Source organism: Fusarium venenatum, assembly GCF_020744135.1.
Source record: "Fusarium venenatum strain MPI-CAGE-CH-0201 chromosome Unknown EDB82scaffold_2, whole genome shotgun sequence".
NCBI lineage: Eukaryota > Fungi > Ascomycota > Sordariomycetes > Hypocreales > Nectriaceae > Fusarium > Fusarium venenatum.
Window position 1 is genome coordinate 3,316,781 of NW_027072130.1, and position 24,995 is coordinate 3,341,775.

Here is a 24,995-nt window from a genome sequence, read left to right on the forward strand (position 1 = left end):
CATGGTAGTTTCTTAACAGCCAACTATTTTTGGCATCAGATAAGCATGCAGTAATGTCACAATGCATATGTATTTGTGCCATTGTGTTATCTGCGGGTCATTGATCATCCTAAATACAATCACATGTTGACTGACATCTGTGTTGTGTTTTGTAATTACGTCAATCAATCGTAACCAGTGAGCCACAGTATAATGAATGATAGTAGACAATAACATCGCTTCATCCAGTCCTTCAAATCTGATCTCACCCATCAGCTTCTACACCCTCTGCCATCAACGTTACTTACGTAGATACCAAGATGTACCAAGACAATACGAAAAACCCATGCGTCACGGCCAGCGCAGTAAATGGCCATTGCCAACAACGCACATATGCCCAAGTATGCGGAACTCATCCCAAGCAGCCCACCTGTAAACCCTCGGATAACAAAGACCAAAACCTCAGCCCTCTCCAAAAGCACGTTCAGTTCTGGGATCGCGACTCTGATGGTGTCATCTGGCCATTGGACGTCTACAGCGGCTTCCGCGAACTCGGTTTCGGCCTCTTCTTCTCAATAGGCTCTTTACTCATCCCCATTTTCTTTTCATACCCCACGCGGCTGGGACATAGTTGGATTCCGGACCCCATGTTCCGCATCCATGTCAAACACATCAACAAGGCCAAGCATGGTTCCGACACTGGAATATACGACTTTGACGGAAACTTCAACCACGAGCGGTTCGAGCAGCTGTTTGATCGTTTTGACTCTTCGGGCGAAGGATGTCTGACAGCTGATGATCTGCTAAGGTTATGGAAGAAGGATCGATGTGCAGCTGATCCGGCAGGCTGGACTTTTGCTTTCATGGAGTGGTGGACGACCTACGTCCTGTTGCAAAAGGATGGCCTTGTACATAAAGACGACTTGAAAGCGTGTTATGATGGTAGTCTCTTTTGGAGGATCAAGAAGGAGAAGGAGAGAGAAGACGGTACAATGAATAGGAGGAGCTTTGGCATGAGGAGCTTTTTTGCCAACATCGTCAATTGTCCGTTCTAGCACCACCAAAAACACACAGCAACGCAGGCTATTTCACGACAATCAAGGTCAATCTAGAGGCGGCGAGATCAGGCAGTTTATGCTTGACAACCGAGAATTTTTGAACTAATGGATTTTATTTCAATAAATTTACCTTTTGACTAGTTTGATCCAGGGTTGGGTTGCGTTCGTCTCAAACCACCCTTGGGATTCTTTTGTCTCCTGTTTTAGGCTGTTCTCGTTCTCGTTCTCGTTCGCTTCGTCTCTGTCGTACCCGCTTCGCTTCCTACCCGTGCTCCTTTCCCATCATGATAAACAACTCGTTAAATAGGCTCTCAATCCAGCTGCCCCATACCAATCATACCCACGGCACTCTTTTGGAAGGCCTTCCACGGCGGGTTCGTCCATCATTGCTTGCACGTTCTAAAGTCTCTTTCTTTTGATATGGGCTCAACACGTCTCTTGGTCCCCGGGGAATCTTGACTCCTGCCCTAACACGAAAGAGGAAGGGGATATAACAAAGGGGGAAACAATTCCAATAACTGATTTTCTCTCAACCACAATCTTCGCTGGATTAGCTAGCACCTCCGTTCTGTGCACCCAAGCTGGCGGCCATAGCGGCAGCCTGCTGCTGAGCGAGGAGCTGAGCTTGCTGGGCCTGTTGAGCCTGCTGTGTGGCAATCTCATCGGCCTTGACCATCACGTTCTGAATAACGTTCTGGTCATCGGCTGTAAGGTGTCCAGCCAAGCTCCCGTAAAATTGGGGCTGTTCTGCTTGCATTTCTAAAACAGGTCAGTGATATACAGTTTCAAGCGCGCATTCGACGTACTCATCAAAGTATTACGGAACAGCTGGTAAGGCTCAATCTTATCAAGCGGCGACTCAAGCAGGACAGAATCCTCACCGAGGTCGTCTTCCTCAACATCATCGATCGCTCTGCTGAACTTCTGGGCCTGGTTATGCATCAGTAATGGTCACGAAAACAGTGAGTAATGTGCGTTCAACATACCTCCTCGTTGAGGAAGTTGAGGTAAGCAGTGCTCTCGTCCTTGGACTCGGCTGTCTCACCAGTTTCCTCCTCTTCTTCGACGTTCCAGTTGGCCTCGTCATCATCCCACTCATCTTCCTCACCGTAATCGTAGGTAGACTCGAGGTGGAAATCATCGCGGAGAGCTTCGTCGCGGTCTGTGGTTTATTAGTTTCGAACTAACTGTACTCAAAACTGTGTTAAACTTACTCTTCTGAGCAGCAGGGAGAGAGCGGAACAGCTCAGTAATGCCCTGCAGCAATCGAGGCCAGCCAACAGAAACGCTTTGTGGGACATGCTCGGGGTTCAGGCTGAGTAGAGCTGAGATAGCGACGATACACAACTTCTTGTCATGAACACGAGTAAATGCTGTCATGCTGCCGAACCAGAGGCTGAAGAAGCGGTTTGTCCAGCCCTTGTTCTCAAGAACTTGAAGAGTTAGGAGAGGGTTGTAGTGGATCGAGTTAATAACCATCTCCATCAGGTGAATACGATAACTCTTGACCTTGACATCCTGGCTAGCTAGAATGTTCATAGCAATGTTGATAAATCCCTCGACGCAGCTGTCGATTTGACCCTTCAAGCTAAGCATCATGGCCTCCGCCAACTTGCAGGCGCATATTCTCTCGACTCCACCCTGGATGCTGTCGGTAAACATATCAGCAACCATGGAGAAAAGGGCTTGAGTGTATTCGGGCTTCTGAGCTAGCTGAGGGGCACCAAACTGGACAAAGTTGTCCAGAGCTGGCAGCATGTCCTCGAGGTAATACTCAGCACCAGCCTTGAAGGTGGTGTGGATCAACTCAAAGGCCTGCCACATAGTAGGAGAAATAGACTTGGCAGCAAATGTGCAGCTGTCAATAATCTCAAATACTTCATTGTAAAGATCGTAAAGCTTGTTCTCCAGGGTGACCTTGATAACAGGCATAAGAACGGCCTCGATATGGAGCAGGACGTCGGGGGTGCTCTCAAGGGTGAGAATAAGAGTACCGATAGTTTGCAAAACACCGAGAGCAGTGATGCTTTTGTCGTCATATTCGTTATAAAGTTCGCCGTCATCGCCAACCTTGCTTTCCTTCTCAAGAAGCTCGCGGACAATCCTCATGTAAGTGTCTCGGAGCTGCTCACTAAGAGCCACAGCGAAGGGAGTGAGTTCAGTGGCAAAAACCTCAACAAAATCTTCCATGACGTTCGCAAGCGCATCGATATCGGCCTCGTTAGCGAGCTTGAGAAGCTGCTGCATAATGGTAGGGATGTTCTGCTGCATGCTCGTTCGGATGATGTCGTGTCGGATCAGAGGCTGAAGAGCGAGCGCGGCGGTGACACGGACAGGGAGGGCAGGGTCGGCCATGCAGTCTAGGATGTGTCGATAAATGGTAAGAAGGTTATTCTGGTCCTGGAAGTTGAGCTGCTCGAACTTCTCTATGGTGTCACAAGCGCGAGCACGGAGATAACCCTGAGAGCTGGTGAAGTCGGGGAAAACGTAACGGACAAGGAAGTATTCAACCTGGTCCGCAATAGGGCTTTTCTTGCCCAAAATGACGGGGGCCAAAGTGGCGATCATGCGTAGCGCACCCTCCTTAGCAATATGGTTCTTCTTGTCATCCTCGACCTGTTCGTACTCGTTGACAACAGCGTTGACAAACTTGAGGATCTCGAAAGTCTCCTTGCGGCGGTTCTTGGTGAGGTTGACAAGGAAGTTCGTGGCAGCGACATCAGGAGCAGACGCCTCCTCGAAGTAGTTGAGCTTTCGGTGAAGATACTCGTCGGGCTCATCCTCGAATTGCTCGACATCCTCATCGGTGAGGCAAAGGACAGGGAAGACGAAATGAGTAACCAGGTTGGTGAGGTGAGGCTTGAGATGTGCCCACATCTCCTTGGGTCGGACTGACTCATCGAGGAAGACAAGCGTGTAGGAAAGACAAGGCCGGCTGAGCCACGAGGTTTTAGCGACCCATTTCTCGATCTCCTGGAGGTAGTGCTTGAGGATTTCGGGAGCAATGTTCGCGGTGAAGTCTTTGGCGAAAGCAAGCGCTTCCTCGCCCTTGCCTGGGCTGGCAGGGTTGCCGTGTCTGGAAATACCGTGTTAGTATGAATTTACCAATGGAGAGAAAACATAACTGGCCATACCGGATGAAGAGACGGTTCAGGTTGAAGAAAGCCCATTTCTTGGCCTTCCACCAGTGATGCTTCTCGCGCTCGTGTTGGTCGCCCTGCATGGCACTGGCGGGGCAAGTCTTGGAGACGGTGTGCAGGAAAACGGTGCACCAAGCGATGTTGACATCGCGCTGTCGCAACGTGGGGGAGAGTTCCAACTACAAGTAAGATCAGTATAAGTTTTCAGAAGAGCAGAAAAGATGTTTCGGTAGGTGCGTACCCATGTTGCATGTTTATAAGCCTTTAGAGCAAGGTGAAGCATCTCGCCAGCCTCATCGCTCTCCTGGTTCACTAATTCGTTGCAGATGGCTAGAAGACGAGGAAAGCTTGCCTCCACGATCTGGTCAAACTGTGCTCGGTCGTCGCTATCGGTAGACTTGTAGCGGAAGGCGCGGCAGATAGCGAGTAGGCATTGCAGACCAGCCAGGACGGAGCCAGGGTTATTCGTGTTGAGAAGCTGAAGGGTGAAGTCCATAAATCTGGGCCAACGAGCGGGAAAGTCATATTGGAGGATTCGCTGGAGAACGGGAATGAGCTGCTGGCGGACAAGGCCTTCGGAAGCAGCAAGAATCGGCAGAAGGCGGTCTCGCACGCGAGCCTTTTCATCTTCGGGGATTGGGTTCGAAGGGGGCTCGGTAGAGTAACCCTCACTGTTGTACCATGAACGGTTGACACGGTTCTTTACGTAGATGACAGCTGGAGTAGAATATTGTCAGCGGTGGGCCAAGAAGCGACTGGGATAGGTTGAATAGAGGGGCACGAATATTGCATCAACGTACTCGATAGACGAACACTGGCCTCTTGTTCGGCTTGTAGGATATCGAGAAGACATTCGAGGAAGCCGGGCTGTTCTTCAATCTAGACAGTGCAGCAATTTAAATCAGCATGTCGATTCTTCTTGTGGTTCAGGATTTGCGCATATGACGGGCAGTTGATCAGTGAAGTTAAAGCAGTGTGCGCAGAGGAGATACAATGCGAGAAGAAGCATGCGAGCTAGCCATAATGCCGAAATGGTGAAGCAGATGGCTATTCAGGATCTCCAATGGCACCCAAGCACAACAAAGACATTCCCTCAAGACAAAGACGCAAATGCAAGACGCACCTGTTTCAACTGAATCTCAGCACGCCTTCGGCTGTCTGCATCAGGGTCCAAGCTAGCGGCGAGCAAGGACCTCACAGCGGCGGTATCCATGGTGAATGGTGGATATATAGAGAAGTCGACGTCGAGGCCGAAGAGGATAGGAGTGTGTGGTGGAAAGAGAGGCGGACGAAAGTAGCGGAATCAGGATCTGTCAGGTCTGGATAAGAAAGGCGAGCGGCGGATGGCGGGGCATCTAGAGACAGCCCAAAAAGCACAACACCCAAAAGAAAAGCACAAAGTCCACCTCAGCTAGTTCACAGTCCGAAATGGTAGGCCACGAGCCACGGTGCGATGCAGATGCGGTTTTGATTCGGGGATCGAAAGTATTCGCCTCGAAAAGTCGGAGTGACTTTTTTTTTTTTCGTTTACAAGTTTTTTTCTTCCCTGCTTCCCTTTTGCAAGAGCTGGAAATGTTAGGACCCGATGGGCGATGCCAGAGCCAAAAAGTTGTAGTCGGGAGAAAGTAGCACCAGGGCCGTCCGTGTGTGCGAGTGTCCAGGGGCCCAAAAATTGAAAAGATGGAATATGGGAGGCTCTGATTGGGTTTGAGTAAGGTAGGGCTCCAGTTCCAGGTCCAGGTCCAGTACAAGGCAGCGTCAATACCAGCCTAGGAGAGTCTAGGAGATATCAGGAAAGATGCCCTCTGAGATTAGAAATTAGGGTGGGAAAAAGAAAAGGATTTACATGAGATTTGGTCCAGAATGGCATAGAGCGACTTGATCAATTTCGCCTTGTTGGCTCTCAGCAGTTAATTTGTTTGTTTTTTTAATCCTCCGAGACCAATTCAAGTCCGACCGACTGTGTGTGGGACTGAATTCGGTCGGTCACTCGGCGGCGGAAGCTGGAGACGGCGTCGGGACGGAGTCAAATGAACTGGAGGAGCGAAGAAAAACAAACGCACACGTTTTGACTTTTCAGTGGGTCCGGGTGGTCTTTTTGTTTCCTTCTTTCGGTAGATGATGAAATCTTGATATGGATGTGATGATGAATGGATATCTGGGTACTGACAAGCAATGTGTGAGAACGGAAACTTTGTTGAAAGAGATGGAAAGTTACCTAGTAATTTATTAGAAGGAATCTTCCTCCTAGGTACCTATGCTTAGGCAGGTATGGAGAGCTGCACTAGATGATTTCCAACAGTTATTCACTGCTTGATGCAAGTGCAGCTACCTACTAGCGGCAAGAGCACATAATAACGTTCGTTATGGCTTAAAGGGAAGGCACTATCACAAGTTTATTCACTAGGTAGGACGTTAAACGTCAGGAACACAGTGATAGGAAAGCCAAGGCAGAAGCAGCTGCCAGATGTAATGCAAGGGTTGTCCAAATCTCGAGTCAAAGCAAGTTGATGTTTTCAGCCAATGGAAAAGGTGTCTCACGACGCACAGGATCTTGGCGTCTTGTACATAAAGCACCAAACCAAGCACGAGCATGCCACGAGCAAAGCACGAGGTCATCCATGACAGAATTGGCCATCACTTTGTCTTTCCTTTTTCTTTTAGGGTCGAGACTCAATTTCTTTATTAGGTCGGGGCTTTCCCCGGAGGATAATGCCCTGACGACCAACAAGGGCCTGAAGTGATCCCTGACATCCATCCACAGTAGAAAGTGGGATGTTGAATGCTACTTTGTACTGCCAGTTATCGAGTACTACTGGTTGCATTGCGTTGATCACTGCGTTCATCAAAGAGTCGGTCACATGGAGTCATGATCTAAGGTAGGTACTTTTTCAGCTTTATAGGTAACAGGTAGCAGCATGAAATGGTCAAAACAAATCATAAAAAAACCCAGTTAGATCGCAGGGTCCAACACCATCAACGTTAGTGCCCCGCCAATTTCCCCCTCACCGCTTTTGGCTTAGAATAGTTAGTTGGGTTACTGCAGATGCGGAAACTCCAAATTGTTGGTCCCCTTAAAAACGTCACCCTCGTCATATCAAGGCCGAGAAGGCCAAGAATCTTTTGTACGTGGGGGAAAGTCCAACATCATCACCCAACACAATTGCAGTTGATTTTGAGATTCGCGCGCTTCTCTCAGGTCTGAAATGTGGATCAAGTCGGCAGAGGGATAACGTAGGTGCTGCAGAGACAAACGAAAGACATTTGTGAGACATTGGACTAGTTGCGTTAACCGCCTTTGTCAGTACCTTAGTAGGTAGTCACGATAAACACGTATCGTATTCCTTGCAAATAGGTGTTAAGTGTCTAACCGCCATGTTTTAGTCACAACCTGGCATCTCAAGGCTCGAGGCCAGCTTCGCCTTTATAAAAAAAAATAAATAAAAATCTGTCACCCAAGACCGTTAAAACTACACTCCCCGTGCTACTTACTCCTCGATGACCTCTGGCGAAACTGAACAACATGCCAGAGATGAGTCCGAATTGTGATTTGGCCTACGGACAAACTTCTCTACGTAGTGTTGAGTTCCCATACTGAAGCCATTGCGCTGTTCCATTACAGTGATAGTTTGTTAGCAGAAGGAGTTTCAAGAACCATAGTCCCTATTCCAGCCCATACATTACTTCCATGTTATATGATCTCTTCTTGTGAATGTTTAGACCAGAGCATGTCATTTTATGTAGTTGAATGGCATATGCCTTTACAAAATGCGTACCCGTTCTCGATGCCAGCCTCAATAATATGTGTGCTTGCATGGAGAAGCCCACGCCAATATCGTTGACGATCTCACAATTATTCACCTGAACCCTTATAGCCGGTTCATAATTATGGAAAGGGATAAGAAAATATATGTCTTTGGACCCGTGCATATCATCGTTATGTCCAAACAATGTGTGTTCATGTATCAAGTTAACAGGTAGGCGAGCCAGTCGACAAACCAATCATAGACCATCGCAGGACTTGTTAGAGCATGTACTCTGTACTAAATGCAGACCGACGGTTTTTTTTGGATTCTTATTGGGGTACTTCAGGTCAGATGTCTGCTCACCTTGTATCGTAAAGGCCAAGATCTGGGCTTCAGAAGCATGGCTGAGCCAGTATATCTGTCAGTTCATCATCAAGACTATCACATATATTGCGCTTGAGCTTAGTACTGAGGCCACACAGGTACTTTATATTGTGCCACGCTGTCGAAAAGTATCATGGTTGAACGCTGGCGAAGCTGAAGAGGGGGGGTCAAAGCGGAACAAGCCGCCAAACAAGAGTGAGATTTGTCTGAGCCCAATCAGGGGTCACGTAAATCCAACAGCTGTGCCCATGATTCGGCATCCGAATAAGAGGCTGGCTGAAGTTAATGGGGAGGTTAGCAACAATAGTCTCGACTGTCAGCTGTTTCACTGGCCGGGGGGCCTTCAAGAGCTGCAGATTGATGGATGTTATCTACGGTTGGTAAGACGAGATGATCTGCGTAAATCAATCACATTACATTGCCCCTCGTTGTTTTCTATATCTTCTGGGCTTTCTTTCCCCTCTCTCTCCAAACCTTCGCCTTGCTGCCCGAGACTATTGGCAAAGGTTCATGATACTCTTTCGCACGTGATGGCATCATCTACTCAACCACTCATCAAAGGCGCATATGCCCCTTCAGGCCCCAATGACATACGAGGTCCCTGCCCACTCATCAACAGTCTCGCAAACCACGGTTATCTTCCTCGGGATGGTCGAAACGTACGTATTGAAGAAGTCCTGGCAGGGATGAACGCCATCGGACTCTCCAAACCCCTTGGTGTCGCCTTTGCCAATCCAATCTTCCAAGAGCGTGCGCCCTCCAAATTCCACGACGATCCAGTCATTGAAAGGTCATTTTTTCAGAAGTTATGGCAGACTGTGACTGACCCGTGGTCCGTCATGGGAAGATTTGGCATGCGCAAGCCAGGACAGTTTGACTCTGAAGGTCACAGAGTCTTGAACTTGGATCAGCTCGGCTTGCCTAATACAGTTGAGCACGACATATCCTTGACCCGCCGGGATCACCAACAGGGCGATAATATTGCTCTTCAAAAAGACCTTGTCGAAGACCTTCTTGCTAGCTCCAAGGATGGCAAGGTTATCACAGCTGATGATCTCGTTGAGTTCCGCAAGAAACGCATCGCTAGACAGAAAGCAGATAATCCAGATGTTCAATATGGTGCATTTGAGAACGATCTTGCATGTGCAGAGATTGCTCTGATACTAAATGTCATTGGTACTGGAGATAGGATTGAGTGTGGCTATGCTAAGGCTTTCCTTCAAGAAGAAAGGCTGCCAATCGATGAAGGGTGGAAGAAGAGGTCGTTTGGCATCGTTGGCTTAATCGCGGAGAGGGATAAGATCAAAAAGAGGTTGGGGATGGAGTTCAAGTCTCAGTAAATCTAGTATAGCCTTTCTGTTCCGACTTTGCAGCAGCGATCGATGATCATGGCGAGTTGTGAAACGAAGAGATGAGATGGAGTAGTGTGATAGCAGATTGTATCTCAATTCACCACGTTGCCCCCTTGACGAGCTGTTGATCTTGTGTGTTTAGCACTTGCTTCCCATGGTACAGTTATCTAATAAATCTACCAAGTATCTAAGTATCTCCTGCACAACTCCCACCACTACTGCGAGGCGAATATCAAGTTAGAGATACTAATCCAAGTACAACTCCCGAGGCTTGCAGCTCCGAGGAAAGAGGCTCAGACAGATCCATATTAGGTAGGTACCTTCTTCCGCTCGCTGCGTACCTAGGTAGGTAGGTAGGATTTAATCAGTCGGCGTGAATGGTCATGCGTGAATCGTTACGGGAAGCTACAGACACACCGACCGATTGTCCTTGCAAATCCGGGCTCCTTTCTGCCAGATGCAGGCCTCTCCCAGAATATCCCACGGGTCTATAGATCCTAGTCTATCCCTCCGTCGTTCTCTATTAGTACTACGAGGTAGTACCTAAGCACCTTAGTAGGTACCTGGCAAGTAACTAACATTTATATCTGACTGCTCCATTCGACACATCATCTTTGTTGCTCTGTGCACGCATTGGACTATCGACTGCGGTATTGCAAAGACTTGACAAACATACATCCACTCTATTTTATTCTCGTATATCGGTATACCGAAACGTGATGTTCTGCCGCGCCAGCAAACAACTCGATAGAGCCCAGGCTTGTGTTTGAGCCTACGCAGCCACCCGCCTCGACCCTCCACTCAGCAGCCCATGCTGTTGGGAGAACATCACAACAAACGGCAACAGTCGGCCAAGTTTCCTTCCAGAGTTAGCAATGTCAAACAAACAGAGCCCTGTGCGGTTACACCAGTACCTCCACACAGCGTGAGCCTGTTGCCGAGTGCAGCATCTGTCGAATCTTCGGCCAGGCATGCTAGCGCAATATGCAGTAACCCAACTACCTTGTTCGCTTTGTCAATGCAATCCGAATCGACGACAAGATCATAGTGCTCCATCGTCATATTGGAGAGTCAAACTAACTCGATGTAAGAAGCGTCAAGCAAGAAGCAGACAGTCGCCAGATACAAGTAGCAATGGAAATCATATCTTGGCAAGTTCCAAAAGACCCATACCTTTCTTTACAGGCAGCTATCACCGCTGGCCATGTCCACTGATAATTCGGCATCAACACTACAAACAGACCAAGTCCGGAGCAGTACAGCTGCTCTTACTAGCTCTCGGCCACCCGCAGGCGTCGAAGTGCAAGCTATCCTAACAACACCTCGTATGCTATGATATGGACGGGTTCACACAGGGGATCAGATGACTCTCTGCATGCGCTCGGTCAGTCTTCTTTGTTACCTCCGCATCTGATAACTGCGAACCCACTGATATAAATCAAGTGTATTCGGCATCATGGTCATCCTCTTGATCGCCATTAAGCACGCTACTCTTAGTTTCAACCAGCATACGAAAACTTCTATCACTACACCTTCACGTCCAGTCTGTACCATGATTCTCCAAGTAAATCTTGGCTCCCCTCAGACTGTTGTAGGTGAATCAGCACCTATCGTATCTGTCCATGACCCCGAGCCACCTCGGTATCAAGTCTTTCACATAGAGCATTCCCCAAACGTTCACAAGATCTTTATTCCAACTAGCTTCCCTCGACCAGCTGGCTACCTGTACTACGTCACAGACCTCCCTCTTCAAGACCATCCACAAACCATACTGCCTGTCACAGCCGACATCCTCAATTCCCCAGCACACATGGGCGATATTCACCAGAGTCGATTCGTTGGATACATCGCATCTCAGGATCTCGATCGTATGAGAGCCATGATCAAAGACCATTCGAGGCCGCTCAGCCCTGTCAATTATGCCTCTCTCCCCGATTATGCAACCCATTGTGAAGTTTGGGTGCGTGCCGTCGTTGAAATGCTTCTTGATGATGGTATTCTCGAAGCGCCTCCTCCAGAACCTGCGACTGCGGGTGGGCATAGGCTTCCCAGACATCACCACACAGCCCATTGCATTCACCAGCGACTTCACTCACACCACCCTTACAGGCGTCGGAGTCGCCAATCTATCGATCGGGGCCCTTGAGTTTGCATGGCAAGAGAGAATCTTTTGGGGTCTTCAAAGTGACAGGGCGCATTAGTATTTCGTGGCAGTTGGCTCAAAGGTATTCTTATTTCTTCATCTCACTCGATGGCAAACAAATCTTCTCATTCATTCAAAGACATGACCAACTCTTGTATTCCAATCAAACTTTTGCAATAATAATAGTTTCATAATCCTCTTTCAAACAATCGAATCGAACGGAAGATATAGGCAACCTCTTAAACTCCGTGTATCTCCAATCAAAAGCAAAATTTTCGCTGAACGACGTAAGAGACAATAAATGACAGTACAGCAAAACAGCCAAAGAGAATAAGTCCATGGATCCAAGTTCAAAGAATTGAAAATAAGCCGCAGAATCACCACCTTTAACCTGACCAATCTTCCTCCTGCACCATCCATACTGCTGTACAGGCATTGTCAAACCATAGGGTTGATGAAGTTCCAATTCCGGTGTCGATATGGTCTAGTTCTCATGGAGAAATTCAGGAGCAGGATGGTTTGAAAAACACAGTGTCGCCTGTAGACGAAGTGGGATTGTCCATAGTTGATGGCATGCTGAGATATGGTTCCGGAGGAAAGGTTTCCGCAAGCTTTGTGTATTCCAAAATGCCGAGTTGTCACGATGACCAAGTGGCCAGCAGGGTGTAGCAAAATTCCAGATTTGAAGAAGTTGACTATCCCAGAGGACTTAAAGCAGCATTAATCCAGAATGGAAGCGGGAACGAATTTGTGCAGAGCCAGAGCGACAAGCGTTTCATGTTGCAGGCAATAGTGTAGCAAGTTGCAGCAATCCGAGGACGCGGAGCGAGGATGATTTCAAGTGGGCAGTCATTGAATCACCTTTTGCGCGTGTTACCTTGACTCCTGTGCAATGGTATGCTCTGGCTTTTGTTTGTGTTTGTATCCCAAGCAACCCATTGCGGACGCAGATAGGTGCGAGTACGTCCCAGACGGACATGAGCAAACCTCGGCTGAGGCAGGTAAACTTCCGGATAAAAGCACAATCCTGATGAGTTGGGTCCATTCCTTGGTAATGTATAGAGGCAATTGTCAGGTGGTTGTTCAGAAGGTAAATCCAAGTACGTCCAGGGAGATATCCAGGAGAAGTCTGTGTCCAGGCATTTCAAGTTTGCGCGCCTAGCTGCCTGAGTCAAGTCTGTCGAGTCAGTGTCTTTGCGATTCATATCAAGACAAAATCCATGGAGAGTCCATCAGGTGGAAGGGACGTGGGAGTGAGGGAACAAGGGAAGCAAAAGATCCTTTGAAAAGGTTGGCTAATATATACAAGCTCGTTCGAACTCACCTTGCTGTCCGGATGCCGGCCTCTGCCAATTATTATTTCAATAAACGCCGCGTCTCGACGATGGTTCACATCGAAGAATCCGGGGGCCAAAGACATTGAACGAAAAGAGCAAGAACCAGCCAGATCCAGGTAGAACGGAAAACAGAATACTTCCCGAGGGCGGATCCGGACAGCAAGGCCATGACATGAGATACCACCCCAAGTCCACCTGGTAAGGGATGGCTCCCTTTCCTTTTCCAACTCAGCGCCGTGTCCCAGTGTAAAACGTATGCAGCATGGTCTCATCCGCGTGGTAATAATGTCCGTAGTCGATGAGGTCGTCAATCCAGGCAAGGCTCATCCACAATGCAAGGTCGTCCGTCATAAAATGTAAAAGAAAAAAAGGCCCCAAGGGTATGCGTCTCAAAAAAAGATCCAGTTCGTGTCCAGGGCATCATCGATGGCAATAGTAGTTGATATGTCCAGGGGTATTATCGACTCCAGGGAATCCAGGTTCGTAGATGATAGGATTAATCTCCAGGAAGAAGTGACGGGATACCTTTCCAGTGGAAACTCCTGTTAAGATGCAAACTTGCAACTTGGTGGTGGCACCAGCCAAAGAAAAGAAACCTGAAGCCTAGCCTTTGAAGGGGTCATCTCCGGAAGAAACAGAAAAGAGGAAGAGGTCGTTCCAGGGGAAAATAAGCCGTACTCCATGTAATCCCGGTCATAATGCAGAAATCATCACACTCGCGAAAACGTCGGGGCGTCTCGTCAAGCTTAGGCAAAGGGACGGGCACAAAGACCGGCCGTGGTACTCCGGAAACACACCTTTTACCGGCGGCTGGAGCGGTGGTGACGGTCGGAGCTGTGCCTGTCGCTCTCTCGTTCACTACGTCGGCTGCTGGAGGTGCCACTGGGATTTGTTTGAGTATTTGTTGGTGTCGCGGAAGCGCGAGTCCGGGGGGTTTCTTCATACTGTGAGGCCTGGGTATATCCTTGGGCTGGTTGACCTGCTGGAGCTCAATAATTAGTACGCCATCCTCATGAAAACCTGCCCATCGGGCCCTCCACTGTACGCACCACGACCATAGAAGGGATCCTGGGGCTGCATCGTGTAGCCCGCAGGAGGAGCCTGACCTGAATATTGGTAAGCAGCAGTGGCCGGGTAACCGGGTTGCGAAGGTGCAGAAGTGGCATAAGCCTGCTGCTGGGCGGCGGCGGCGGCGGCAGCCTGGTTAGCATAGGCATCGTATCCTCTGGGCCTTTGGTTTGTTCCGACGTCCACATAGGGACTTTGGCCAGCCTGGTAGGGTGTGTTCATGACAGCAGCTGCGGGAGTCGAGCTAAACCTGGCATCCGCTGGGGGAGGAGATTGCTGGGCTTGAGTATAACCGGCAAACCCACTACTTGAGCCGCCATAGGATTGGCTATATGAACCGGCGGCACCAGTGTAACCGGGAGCACCTGTTCCTGGATACCTGGGTCCTCCGTCAAAGCCAGAGTCACGAGCGTAAGGATCGGTTGCGTAGGGGCCTTCGGTAGGACCATGATGCTGACGCGACTGATGCGTCTCCGAGTAGCGGTATTGCACTACAGGTGAGTTAGATGAGTGTCTCGGCGGTACGCCAACGTTTCTCGAGGCAATAGTACCTCCGGAGGTATTGCGTGATGTCTGTGCACGCCTTTCACTATCCCAGCGCGCAGAGTCTGCTTTCAAGTCCTCAATCATAGCCTGGTGAGATATGCATTAGTTTATCATCCATATATTAACACAGTGATGCAAGACTCACAGTCGTTAGATTCCTGTATGCCGTGATGTAGTAGCCTTGCACAGCTTGGCCTGTCTGAGGGTTCTGTCATGATTGATATGTGAGCCATTTGTTCCGTCACGATGGCGGGGTTCTCTATTCACTGGCGTACCTCGTAGTGGCCAGGACGCACGAGAGCGTCGTTGCCCAAGTAACGGCAAATGTCGGCAGAGATAACTTCACGGTCGATGCCATCTCGAGGAACAAAGTATTCATTTTGACGTCCAGTGCCGGCAACGGCTGGGGGAGGGTTTCGGGATGATCTCGACATGTTGATGTGTGGGGAGGATACGGCCGATGAACAAGTCTGGTAAGATGAGGACGAAGAAGAGAGGGGAGAGAAGGTCGACGGAAGAGCGGGAGAAGAGGAGATAGACCCGGAAATGGGGGAGGAGGGAGACGACGTGGAGAGAGCTGAGAGGGTAGAACGGGCAGAAAAAGAAGAAGCAGGAGGGTGAGGGTGAGAAGGAAGAAAAGGCGAATGGCGGTGGTGGGCGGTGGGCGTATCCTGTGGGGCTGTACAATCTATTGGCTGCGGAGGTGGTGGTGCTAGGCGCTGACGAGGGGTTTTCCCACTGGCAGAGTGACTTGCAGGAGACCGTGAGGCCAGCAGACGTCGGTTGGCACTGGCACCGTTACTGGAGTTTGAGCTCAGGTTTGAATTGGAACGACAGTGGGACAAATTCTGCTGACGGCGAGACGTCGTTGGTTGGAAGCGTCGTCTCGACGGTGGCCTTGGTGGAGTTGCAGGAGGAGGAGGAGCAGCCAGTCCGAAGGCAGATGTTGGTGGTGCTGATGCTGGAGGTGATGGAAAGGGGAAAGAAAAAGGAAGTGGTGGCGAGGAACATGCAGGAGGTTGGTGATGCTGATGCTGATGGCCAAAGCTGAGAGGTTGAGGTTGCTGGTGAGTTGATATTGATGGGTCGTCGCCTGTAAAACCCTGATATTGTTGGGCGTGGTGATGCCTGTGGTGGAGATAGTTCTGATTTTGCAGCAAGCCAAGATAGTACAAGCTGGGATGACCCGGCTGTTCGAGGCCAGGCGGGGACTGTGCTAATCTTTCGTTTATTGAAGGCGGGTTTTTCTCCTTGGGCTCTTGGGCAGTGAATGAGTCGACTGGCTCTTGCCTGGGACTATCCGTGACGGAAGCTTGTCTCTCTCCTTGACCGAACCCAACACCAAAATGCGGGATCTGCAGCTGCCGCTGCTGGCTTGGTGCGTGGGTGCCCTGATTCTGATCCTGATCCTCACTAGCCTGGTCCTTGTCTGTTCCGTGCTGCCAACAACCCTGTACCCAGTGGCGACCTGTTTTGGTGGACCGTTTGACTGCCTTGTTACCGAAGCCAGATGTGGTTGGCACGCCTGGGGCTTCCGGAAGTTGTTGCGCGTGCCCTACAATGCCTTCTCCGCCTTGCCGGGCTGGGTTGTGGTCTTGAGGTTGGGCTTGTGCTTTGGCGGTGACTGATGACACTTGGGCACCAGGGGAGGCTGGGCGGGATCCTTTGGTTGAAAGACAGGCTCTATGTTGTTGTTCCAACCCTTCTTGTCTTTCGTTTGACTCTTGGGCGAGACGGTTTCTGGCTGGCGAGTCACAGCGCAGCCCGCCGTGTGCTAATGGATGATCAATGATTGCGGTAGCGGCCTCGCCGGACGTCGCTTCTTGTTAATTTGATTCAAAACTGGTGACCAGGCTTGTTGCACAGTCTTTTGCGAACGTTTGGTCCGAAGTGCAGTTTTTAGTATGCACTTCGCTTCTATCCTGTCAGTTGAGGTTTTGAGCCGTGATGTACCGTTCGTGTGGTGTGACAGATGCACTGTAGAAAGCCTCTTCCTTCGTCTTGTCCCATTCGGGAAATGAAAGTGTTCTGTCGTCCGGGTCACAACGTGGCTTGTCCCTTGTTTGTCAAAGATCGCGGAATTGCGTCAGTTATGGAGTACTTTGGCTCAAATATCAAATCCCGAAAATCTGAAGGAAGGATTGATTCAACCCCGTCGTTTATTAAAGATCGACCCTGTCGCGATTCAGATTAAAGCTCGAAACAGACCACGACCTTGCTTGTCCCAGCAACGTAAAGCGTTTGAAGACAGCTATCGATAGCCAAACAAGTTGCAGTCATCAAAAGCACGCGCGGCAAATGACTTCCAATGTCGACTTTGTAATGTCGCGAACAAGGCTATCCCTTGTTTCAACGATGCCCAACGCCCACTCAAACCTTCTTCTCTGGTGTGGCGGTATGATAGTAACGGCGATACGCCGTACTCTAAGTTATGATCGCCCGCAAGCGAAGCAGAGACACCTCGTACAGAACTTGAACAGTCGACATGAAAATCCCTTTCTTCCAGAGGGTCAGCACCTGCGGTCTGGACTAGCGATCCGATGTATGTAGAAGAAATAAAAGCCGAGAAATAAAAGCAACGTTGACAATGCTATGACGTCTTATTTTCCGGGTTGAGAATTGTATGGTTTCTTTTTTGAGAAGTGCCGCGGTCTGCAAGGCATGGAATCACCTTGTTGAAGTGACAGAAAGTGGACGAGAAAAATGAGTGTCTAAGGTACCATTGTCACATCTCATCATACACTTCACACTGCTGCTTTATATCCCACGTCAAGTATTCGGAACTCCCAATATGTGCTGTTTCAATATCGTGTCTTGACTTTAAGCGACACGTAGACAGATGGAGCTCACTGTCACTCTACTTTGCTGTTTGTCGCCCATCGTGAGAACGGCTGTGCTTCCGTCGTTCCCTTACCATTGTAATATTTGCTCTTGCCCAAATGTCTCGGGAATATTGGGCATCTACTCCTGTGGCTCCATGCTTCTCTATGCCTGTCACGGTGTTGTTGCTGAGCATAAATTTCAACTATGTATGCCGCCCACAAATGATAGGCAACGTGTTTCCGCAGCAGCATGCTTGTCAGGTGTCGCTAGATTCCAGCATTGCCTCAGCTGCATTTGAGCTTTTTGAGACCAATTCCTAGCTTGAGTGGTTAACGGTTGGCTTTTCGGATGTGCTCTGGAGGGTGGGTTGGGTAGCAATGCTTGCACCAATTGAAGCCCAAATTCTGCATCCAGGGCCAGGTGTTCGATGCCTGAGCTCTATCGTCCAATCATTTCTCGACACCAGCGTGTGTCAATGTCTTGGCACACCATCCAGTCGAAGACATGGTTACTTTGTCATCATGTTCGATGCTCTCGATACACAGGTACATCAGCAGATTGATGTTATCGACATACTTCCGGTCCTCGTGAGATTGATATCGACACGCGTGAGCGAGCATCATAAACAGCACGGCGCAATTGTCTCATCGGTTCGCTGATCCCTTCGATGTACGTTTCGCCTGTTCGCATTACTTTATCGGCCTGCAATGTCGTGTCGGCTATTTTGAATTCTGTGGCCGACAGCTGCATCCTCCCTACCATCTTCACCTGTTTGTCTCCCCAGGGGGTTAGAAAATGCCCAATGAGGGTGAGTTGCCATATCGCCACGGCTGCACTGGTTTAGTCGGCGTTATTGTGGTGCAACTTTGTACACTGCAGAGCATGATGACGACGGTTGTCTATGGAATCCTGGCATTATGCCTGCGCTCACGCTCGATGTTCTGGGCATTTACGGAAACCCACATTGCCTTGACGGCGCTACCGATACCTTCGATTTTCAGAACAATCACGTCGTTGTGTTGTGATTCTGAGTTGAGGGAACCGCAAGGCAGGTGGCGGGAGTGGCCCCAGATTGCATCTCTGACAGTTAAGACAGATCAGGGTAAGTTCGGTATCTGTTCCCGTGATGTCTGACCAAGTCAGCCAAATTTGAGCCGGCTTTGACCTTGCTCAAGTTTACCTCCTCGGCCACGTTTCGCTGCAGTCCCTCGTGTCTTCGGTGCGGTGTTTCGTGTAGTAGATTGCCGTTCAGCGAATGTGGGCTTGACACGTTCCTCGTCCTGAAGATCTTTGGCCATGTGCCAGTCCTCGTGGTTCTGCAGCGCTTCTGGGTCGGCAAAGTTGGCCTTGCAGCGGGAGCATTTGAGAGGATCGATCGAAAATTGTGTGTTCCGGTCCGTCTCAGTACTGGAAGCGCTCGCATGCGACAATGATACAGTAGATTGATGCGAGCCAATGTCAGTTCCATGGCGGGCCTCATATCCATAATTAGTAGCAAAGCTGATGCTCTTTTGAGTGTCCTCTGATAGTGTACGCGCGGTATTGGTGTTTTCGTTTGGGGTAGGTGATTTGTTCGAGGAACTCCCATCGTGGTCCGTTGAGGACCTCTTAGAAAAGAACCTTTGAATACCACTGCCATCGACACGTCGCTTTTTTGCAAGGGGCTCGGGACCAGCAGAAGGAGGGCGGCTCTCTGAAGTTGACAGACGAAGTGCTTCTGCCTCCTCCCCTTTGACAAAAAACGCGCCGATGTCCATGTTGCCTTTAACGCCGTCTTCGAAGCCCCCTACACTAAGACTCAGGTTTGCACACGGCCATACGCCTCTGCCTTCAGCGAGTATCTGCGAGAGGAGATCCTTAGCTAGTTCGAATAGACACCCTTCATCCAGGGCCCTGCCTTGGCGGATAGGGACTTGGCGGGATCGCACTTGTCCCTCGTGACGATGATGCAAATTCATGGTCTTTGGTCGTCTCTTGTTTTCTAAAACACCCTCCTCTACCAGTCGAGCGAATATGTCAGCTGCGAAGATTCGCAGCCATCGTATTGCTTGCTCAGAAGAATTAATAGTAGGGCGAAAGGACTTGGCTGAGAGCATCGATTTGATCTGAGTTCTTGAGTTGACCTCGCTGGTATCGATACCTCGAATGGTATTGAAGATCCAAAACCCTGTGTCATGGCCAAGCTTCGCTTTCATGCTTGACAAAGGTACTTCCAACAGCTCAGTAACATTCTCGGTGTTAAAGGTCGATACAATCTGCTCTCCAAGCTTTCCACCCAAATTTCGTAGCTTTGTAACTTTGAAGTCAGCCATGAAAGCCGACACCGCCCGATTGCGCACAACAGTCTGCTTATTGGGTTTCTTGTAAGCTGAGCCTAACTTGCTGAGTAGCTTGTTGCTGGCCACGCCCGCTGAACATGTATAGCCCAATTTTTGTCGGACCTCGGACCTCACTTTACGGATAATCTCAGAGCCGATGAGGATAGCCACGTCGTCCCAATCGGGATCTATTGTTTCTTGTTCCTCATCCAAATCAATCAAGGCGTCTGTTTGCCAGTCGAGCGCAGCAATAGGTGGTAGTGGGAGTTTCTCGGTAGGGTCGTCATACGGAGGCGGATTCGAGAGTTCTGGGAAGCGCTCTAGGAGGATTGAATGAACCTGGCTTGAAAGGTCAAGAAAGACCTCATCTATACTTGCCTTCTCCACCTTCTGTAAGTCTACAGGTAAGGCGTCTTTGATACAGGCCAAGATCTTCCTGGACTGAAGTCGATACGGGTCAAGGGAGACCTTGTCGGTCACAATATTAGCGGCGGCGTCGTCGCGGTATGCCCATTTATCATCGCCCTCCCTCCATGTGGCAACATGCTGAACAATAAGCTCGGGGCATAGCTTCTTTGCTTCTTCGACGTCACAATGGCGTCCAATGCCATGCTCTCGAGCAGGATAATTGACAGCGATAAGTCCTTGCCTGTTTGCACGTTAGTCCAATCTTGGTGTCATTGCCAGGTGTGTGTAGGCAGTCATTCGGGACTGTCATCCATAGACTCTATATAACTTCCACGGTGGCAAACAATGCCTGTTTCTGTGAGTGCGGGGGTTCTCGCACCGTCCTTCGAAAAAGCAGTGACAAATTTGACGACCAACATATAATGGTCCAGAAGGATGCGGCGACAGAACCAAAACAAGGATGAGACGAGACACAAGCGTTACTCAAGTCAGCCACACAGAGAGGCTGGGGTATTCAAAAAGAAAGAGGAAAGACAATAGGAACAATCAGACGTTAGGTAAGTTGATGTTGAGAAGAGCGTGCATTATGGCGGAATGTGATGATTAATATTGGCATGTGTGTAGACAGCCCAATACTTTCCCTTTTAGCGAGCATTGAAGAGGGATAATATGATTCTTCTCCTTGGTCATGTACTGATCGTCTTAAGATCTTCTTTAATGACGATCCTCCCAGTCGATAGGTGGTAACACAGCGCAAGTCTGGGCGAAAACTGGTCGCAATTGTCCAATCGTATTTGTATGTATATGGCAAAATCGAGCGACTGACTCGATTCTCGGGTCAAGAGACAGGAATGGAGATTGCAGTAGGGAATGCGCGTGTTGTAATGCGTGGGGAGTTTGCAAGTGATGGAAGGAGAATGAAATCATGGCATGCTGGTTTCGAAGGAAATATTGCGCTGAACTCACCATTGCTGAACGGCCAACGGCTTGTCTTCGGGAATCCCAAGTCGAACTATCTCGCATTGGGCGTAGAAAGCATCCAGGTCAACGTGGGCGATAACGCGTAGCGGGTTCGAAGTGTTGGACGAGGCAAGTTGCGAGAACTGACGATACGTAAACTGTGACCGTCGCCAACCACCTTCGTTCAACGGCGACGAGGCTCCGAACGGACGGTGAAGCGGAGAAGAAGCCATTCAGCTTTCCCGGAAAATAGCTTGTGTCTTAAAGATCGAGTAACTCTTTTTGCACGATGCGACTGCGACAAGGTGACGTGAGACGGATGCTTCCAGTGTTTTTTTCACGGGTATTATTTCTCGCGTTCTTGTAGACGGTCGCAGTTATGACTAAGGGCGCAGACTTTGTTTTCGTAAGACCTTGCTGAATTGATTTTGGTCTCTCGAAATTTCGCAGGGTGAGGTAAACAACAACGTGCAAGTGAAACTGTGAGGATAGGTTTCTGATGAGAGTTGACTTAGATGTTGTGAGTGGGAGGAGGAACGCGAGATGTAATAGGTTGGTGATGCCATAAGAAAGATCCACTTTCAGACGTCCTGCCTTTCCTCTTCGAAAGGAAGAATCAATTAGTGCAAAGAGTCAAGTGGGTAGTTCAGGAGAGTATTCGGAATAGATGGTTCTGCATGCATAATTTGAGTCTGTTTGCCTCATGTTGCATCGTTTGGGTGTCACTCCATTCTTTATTAAAGATGCGAGGTTGGGGTGTTTGTATACTAAAGAAACGTCATTGATTTGATTCGATTGAAGCTATATCAAAAAAAAAAAAAAAAAAAAAAAACCAAATACTTGTCTCACAGCGCAAACGGACGTGATACCGTCTAAATAGATTTCCGCATAGTTTGATATAATCTTGTAATTGCTCTTTACCCACAAACTGCTTCACAAAACCCCAATGTTAATACAAGAATCCAAGTTTCCCTGGGGACTGTGGTCAACCTAGACCTTCTTTGCATCAATTGTGTAACTGAGGCACCTATGCCTCTTTTCGCTCTCAACCTCAAACTTACGCTATTCTTATAGAGTATAAATATTAAGATCTCTGCTTACCAGTTTAGGCTACTTTCCTGCTTGTTTGTCACTCAACACCCTTCTCTTCTGTAATCTTGAAGCAAATATTTCCCCCATTTACGACTTTGTCTAGCACATACGACCAAAGCTCGTAGAAAATACGGGATCCCGTCCGCTCTCCCATAGTCAAGCTGCGAAGCGCTGGATTAGTAGTTGGGTCGGTGACGACCAGCGAATCCCCGGTGTTGTATGTTCTTCTTTTTGTTTGGCGTTACACTGTTATCTTCTTGTCATAGCTCCTTGTAAATGTGGTTCTCCTCAGAGCAAGAGACTTTTTTACGCAGGGAGTCTAGTGGGTAATAGAAAAGTTGGCATCTAAATCCTAGTGTCTTGGGAAGGCCAACCTAAATCGCATAAACGGATCTACTACTCAGTTACTGTCTCTTGTGCTTCCACAGCTAAATTTCCTGATACTCTCAGGGTAGTCTAAGAAACATCGTGTGTGGCCACCAACCACTTCGCGACGCAATCACTCTCAGATGAAATAAATCACTGTGTTCCTTGACTTGTAGTATAGTATGCTATGAAATAGTTCTTGATAGAGCCATGGTGAAATAACAAAAGAATTACGCGCTGAGTCGAAAAAACATCTAAGCTGAATCTGTCTGCCAACTGATCTACCCCCTTTAAATATTACACATACCGTCCGCTCTCCACCTCTTGTATTCCACGTGCCGGATACTGTAGTTCTTCGAGTATTTAACTTGAAGTTGTCTCATTCGAACCTTTCTCGATGTCCCCCTCAGCAAGCCCGTAACGTTTCTTCAGTTGCTCTACCAGAGGCCCAAATTCGTAGTCGCTTACCATGCTATCGTGATGGGTGCATGGAGAATGTCGCAGAGGCAATAGCCACTCAAGAATGGTTTCTCCCATAACGCTCTTGAAGTTGTTTTGGTATCCAACGTGCCAAGGGTTCTCGCCAGATTGCGTTTGTAGAATAGCGAATGTACGTTTGGCCCGTTGGTCCCTGGCCGCCATTCGATTTGTTGCAGTAGAGCCAGCGCCATCAGATTGGTCAACGCCATTAGAGTGTGCTGTTCCTGGGACCCTGGAGTCGTCCCCAGGGAAGGAAAGTGGGTAGGTAATTGTAGTAAACTGGTCTGTTGATCGTGTGCCAGTGGGAACTCGAACCGCCAATCGAAACGTCTGGTTCTTCCTGAACAGGTCGACATTGGTGATATTCTGAAAGACAAACCTCAAGGCTGTGACAGTCATAATGACAGAGAACAAACCAAACAAAGCACCGAATGCCAACCCAACAAGAAGCCGACTTTCCACGCTCTGGCCAGCGTCCATGCGAAGTTTCGCGACATAAGCGTTAGCGGCTACGACTATGATGCAATAACATGCACAATAGAACGTGAATTGGACAAAAAAGTTGAATGCTGTCGACGCGTTAGCCGAGCTGTACTTAGTTTCGTGCATAGAGACCTACAAGTTTCCGAAATGATGCCGCCCATCCAAGGGCATACGTGGTCCATTTTGTAGACACAACGGCCGTACTCGCTCGAATGATGGGCCCGGTCAGGTTTCCAATTCCTACACTCGGAACACCACTTGGGCAGCCCATCACTCTCGCATATGAATGCATCCTTGCTGTAGAAGGCCTCGAGTCCAGGACTATCAGGGTTCGTATCCGCAGGGGTCCATTGTAGTGATTCGACATCTCCGCCGTTTGTTGATCGCTCGTTTCTTTCTGATTCAACAGCCTCCCTCTCGGCAGTCCAGGGCACGAAGCCAGTGTTAAATTGAATGGCTACGTAGCATCGGATGTAGGCGGCAACCATGAGGATAAAGAAGATGGCATAGAGGACAATGAGGACGATAGCGGTTGCTGTCTTTCTAGTCTTTTGAATGAAGTACTCGACTGTGGATTGTTAGGTATCGTGTTAAATAAAGGGATTGTAGAAGGGAATAGTACATACCACAGCAATATACCACAACATCATAGGTTGCATAGCCAACAAGAATCAACATAAAAAAGGGAAGCACACGCGCAATCCATCGCGTTCCACAGCGCTTGCTGGTGGCCGGTCCTGGCATCTCATCGCTCCAAGCCAAAGTCCAGACAGACGAGCTGTCAGAGTCGATGTCTGTGGCTGGTTCTGCAAGATTAATAGGCAAAGACGAGGCGCGTGCTAGTACCGGTAGCGCGAAAGTATCAATCGCCCTTGTGGTAACGTTAGGTAAGGACCGGGAGCGTGTCAGTGTTGGTGATGGTCGGGTAATGTTCTCATCTTTGGTCGTCGCATTGATGATGGTGTCGGAAGTCTTACTTGGCAAGCCCAGCTCGTCCGAGTGGGCCACTAATAATATGTCGACGGTCATTTTACTTGGATGTGTAGTTCGCACTGTATGCAATATAGAAGTCGATACCTGTAGTACCATGAATCTGTCAAGGAAGGACGCGACTCTATGGAGAAATGATTTGTTTTAAAAATGAGGAATATTCACGTAAAAAGAAAAGGTCTCAATTATATATATGCCAATACGGGATACTTTTGAGTTCTTATTACAGTTCATTGACTGCGTGAATATTGAAAGAAGGTTGTTCAATTGCTTATACACACAACCTTGACTTACATGCAAATTTTGGCAGGTAGACAGGCAT

The 24,995-nt window shown here is 48.8% G+C and overlaps 8 protein-coding genes across 8 annotated transcripts; 3 read left to right on the top strand and 5 right to left on the bottom strand.

The window, feature by feature from the left end:
• Window positions 1-170: 170 nt before the first annotated feature.
• EDB82DRAFT_574345 (putative calcium binding protein Caleosin) lies at window positions 171-1,034 on the top strand (the record flags this gene model as incomplete). The annotated part of the gene is made up of 1 exon (XM_025734022.2): window positions 171-1,034. Exon 1 carries the CDS (start codon window positions 300-302, stop codon window positions 1,032-1,034), a length of 735 nt encoding a protein of 244 aa, XP_025584870.1. The 5' UTR covers window positions 171-299.
• Window positions 1,035-1,587: 553 nt separating this feature from the next.
• On the bottom strand, window positions 1,588-5,390 carry EDB82DRAFT_545033 (armadillo-type protein; the record flags this gene model as incomplete). Its single annotated transcript, XM_025734023.1, has 8 exons — window positions 1,588-1,796; window positions 1,844-1,967; window positions 2,024-2,199; window positions 2,252-4,113; window positions 4,172-4,356; window positions 4,419-4,894; window positions 4,978-5,056; window positions 5,301-5,390. The coding sequence occupies 8 exons, from the start codon at window positions 5,388-5,390 to the stop codon at window positions 1,588-1,590; spliced, it is 3,201 nt and encodes a 1,066-aa protein (XP_025584871.1).
• A 2,253-nt stretch (window positions 5,391-7,643) lies between these two features.
• On the top strand, window positions 7,644-9,915 carry EDB82DRAFT_497267 (uncharacterized protein). The gene has a single exon (XM_025734024.2). It carries the CDS (start codon window positions 8,088-8,090, stop codon window positions 9,645-9,647), a length of 1,560 nt encoding a protein of 519 aa, XP_025584872.2. The 5' UTR covers window positions 7,644-8,087; the 3' UTR covers window positions 9,648-9,915.
• Window positions 9,916-11,211: 1,296 nt separating this feature from the next.
• Window positions 11,212-11,805, top strand: EDB82DRAFT_474453 (uncharacterized protein; the record flags this gene model as incomplete). The annotated part of the gene is made up of 1 exon (XM_065608022.1): window positions 11,212-11,805. One exon carries the CDS (start codon window positions 11,212-11,214, stop codon window positions 11,803-11,805), a length of 594 nt encoding a protein of 197 aa, XP_065464659.1.
• Window positions 11,806-12,448: 643 nt separating this feature from the next.
• EDB82DRAFT_156537 (uncharacterized protein) lies at window positions 12,449-13,675 on the bottom strand. Its single transcript, XM_065607081.1, has 2 exons — window positions 13,127-13,675; window positions 12,449-12,968 (listed from the first exon to the last, which is right to left on the bottom strand). Exons 1-2 carry the CDS (start codon window positions 13,409-13,411, stop codon window positions 12,660-12,662), a joined length of 594 nt encoding a protein of 197 aa, XP_065464660.1. The 5' UTR covers window positions 13,412-13,675; the 3' UTR covers window positions 12,449-12,659.
• EDB82DRAFT_156593 (uncharacterized protein) lies at window positions 13,676-15,369 on the bottom strand. The gene is made up of 6 exons (XM_065607082.1): window positions 15,029-15,369; window positions 14,899-14,961; window positions 14,759-14,840; window positions 14,189-14,698; window positions 14,085-14,118; window positions 13,676-14,021 (listed from the first exon to the last, which is right to left on the bottom strand). Exons 1-6 carry the CDS (start codon window positions 15,185-15,187, stop codon window positions 13,940-13,942), a joined length of 930 nt encoding a protein of 309 aa, XP_065464661.1. The 5' UTR covers window positions 15,188-15,369; the 3' UTR covers window positions 13,676-13,939.
• Window positions 15,370-18,475: 3,106 nt separating this feature from the next.
• Window positions 18,476-21,495, bottom strand: EDB82DRAFT_554650 (uncharacterized protein; the record flags this gene model as incomplete). Its single annotated transcript, XM_065609635.1, has 2 exons — window positions 18,476-20,543; window positions 21,269-21,495. The coding sequence occupies 2 exons, from the start codon at window positions 21,493-21,495 to the stop codon at window positions 18,716-18,718; spliced, it is 2,055 nt and encodes a 684-aa protein (XP_065464662.1). The 3' UTR covers window positions 18,476-18,715.
• Window positions 21,496-22,860: 1,365 nt separating this feature from the next.
• On the bottom strand, window positions 22,861-24,995 carry EDB82DRAFT_574350 (Palmitoyltransferase PFA5; the record flags this gene model as incomplete). The annotated part of the gene is made up of 4 exons (XM_025734032.2): window positions 22,861-23,769; window positions 23,820-24,251; window positions 24,310-24,735; window positions 24,968-24,995. The coding sequence occupies 4 exons, from the start codon at window positions 24,993-24,995 to the stop codon at window positions 23,084-23,086; spliced, it is 1,572 nt and encodes a 523-aa protein (XP_025584879.2). The 3' UTR covers window positions 22,861-23,083.

Coding starts and splice junctions, on each gene's coding strand:
- EDB82DRAFT_497267 (XM_025734024.2), top strand. CDS start 8,088: ATGTCTTTGGACCCGTGCATATCATCGTTATGTCCAAACAATGTGTGT.
- EDB82DRAFT_156537 (XM_065607081.1), bottom strand. CDS start 13,411: ATGAGACCATGCTGCATACGTTTTACACTGGGACACGGCGCTGAGTTG. Junction 12,969..13,126: donor GCCGGCATCCGGACAGCAAG/GTGAGTTCGAAC, acceptor GACTTGACTCAG/GCAGCTAGGCGCGCAAACTT.
- EDB82DRAFT_156593 (XM_065607082.1), bottom strand. CDS start 15,187: ATGTCGAGATCATCCCGAAACCCTCCCCCAGCCGTTGCCGGCACTGGA. Junction 14,699..14,758: donor ATCACGCAATACCTCCGGAG/GTACTATTGCCT, acceptor ACTCACCTGTAG/TGCAATACCGCTACTCGGAG. Junction 14,022..14,084: donor GGATATACCCAGGCCTCACA/GTATGAAGAAAC, acceptor AACAAATCCCAG/TGGCACCTCCAGCAGCCGAC.